Raw genomic sequence first — 1,864 nt, 5'->3', positions numbered from 1 at the left:
AGGGCGCCATGCTCGCAAAAAAGGAAATGTGAGAGCTGGATATCTTGTTAATATGGTGTCTTTGCTGTAGGGGAAAAGAAATCGTTATTGCACTGGTTTCTGTTTAAAAACATTCTGGTTCGAAAAACCCTTACCTTACCCAGTTTCGCTCATTTGTGAAGATTTTCTATGTTTAATCATAGTTTACACTAAAAAAAGTAGTATTAATCATTTTGAAATCGATTTGCTTCTACTCCGAGTTTGTTTTCAAGGCTGATATCTATTTGTAATGGGATTTAGGTTGGCAGTGATACTAAATAACACGACAAACACGTGGAAGTTAAATGTAACAACAGTAAAAGATTTATTTAAGTGAACCGATTTCTACAACGTGTTCTCTAAGAGTGAGTAAGGAAACAAGTAATGAAAAGAGTGCACACATCAATGTGCTCATCATTCAAGCTGACAGCTGGATCGCTGTGTAGGTTCGGTCTCGTAGATCGAAAAGACAGGAGTAGGATATTGCCAATCCTAACACCCCCGCTCAATATCCGGAACGTGCCAAGCCTAGATTTGCTCGATGCTTCAGGAACAGACTTATCGGCAACCCTTTTGTCATGATATCCGCCACTTGCTCACCAGTAGGAATATAACGAACTGCTACATGCCCCCGCTGAATCTCTTCACGTACGAATCGGTGTTTGACATCTACATGTTTCAATCGGCCAGTATCACGTTCATCTTCAACTATTCTAATTGTAGACTGGTTATCCTCGTAGTACACAACGGGGCTCTCCGGCTCCTTCGCCAAATCTTTCAGCAGACGCACCAACCAAATTCCATGACAGGCAGCAGTACTTAACGCCACTAGCTCCGCTTCGGTGGACGACAGCGAGATGGTAGATTGTTTCCTGGTCAACCAGCTTACAGCTGCACCGCATGCTCGGAAGACATATCCAGTAAGCGAACGTCTATCAACAGCATCGTTCGCCCAATCCGCATCAGCAAATGCTTCCAAAATTGGAACCGAATCCTCAACAGCAAACACCAGTTCTAAGTCCAACGTTCCTCTACTGTAACGCAGTACTCTCTTCGCATGCACCCAATGCACCTCTGTAGGGCAACTCTGAAACTGAAGGGGATAGCTAACAGCTGCACATAAATCCGGCCTTGATGTCAACGTCACGTATGTAAGACATCCGATTAACTCTCGGTACGGTTTATCAGTACGCTCGGCTTCCTCTCCTTTCTTCAAGCGCAAACGACACTTAATAGGCGTGGATGCAATCTTGCACTCAAACATATTGAAGCGACGAAGTAAATTCTCCAAGAATCCCTTCTGACTGATTCGAAGCTTTCGATTTTCCGATTCTCGCGATCAACTTTCATGCCGAGAAATGTTCGTACTTCTCCCACGTCCGTCATTTCAAATTCATCAGCCAAGCATCGCTTCACAGCTTCAACTGCTTTTAGCTGCCGCCCGACAACAAGAAGGTCATCAACATACAACACAAGGATGACTTGATTGTTTCCGGAACCCTTCACATAAAGGCATGGGTCGCTCGAACTTCGACGAAATTCCAATTTCTCGACGAATGTATGGAATCTTATATTCCAGGCCCTAGATGCCTGTTTCAGCCCATATAGCGCACGATTTAAACGGCAGACCAAATGTTTACCGCGTTCAAAACCCTCCGGTTGGGTCATATATATCTCTTCACTCAAATGTCCATTTAGGAAAGCACTCTTCACATCCATTTGGTGTACCACCATCCTCTGCTCATTCGCAACTGCTAACACAGTTCGAACGGTATCCAACCGTGCAACAGAAGAATAAGTTTCGGCGTAATCAAACCCTGCTTTCTGACTGAATCCGCGTGCTACA

General features: G+C 44.4%; 1 protein-coding gene across 1 annotated transcript; it reads right to left on the bottom strand.

Annotated features, from left to right (window-relative positions):
• Positions 1-523: 523 nt before the first annotated feature.
• LOC131426484 (uncharacterized) lies at positions 524-1,282 on the bottom strand. The gene has a single exon (XM_058589254.1). The coding sequence runs from the start codon at positions 1,280-1,282 to the stop codon at positions 524-526; it is 759 nt and encodes a 252-aa protein (XP_058445237.1).
• Positions 1,283-1,864: the final 582 nt, after the last annotated feature.

The sequence above is a fragment of the Malaya genurostris genome, chromosome 1, assembly GCF_030247185.1.
Source record: "Malaya genurostris strain Urasoe2022 chromosome 1, Malgen_1.1, whole genome shotgun sequence".
NCBI classification, from domain to species: Eukaryota; Metazoa; Arthropoda; class Insecta; order Diptera; family Culicidae; genus Malaya; species Malaya genurostris.
The sequence above is the reverse complement of the archived record's forward strand: the minus strand, read 5'-3'. Positions and strand labels throughout refer to the sequence as shown.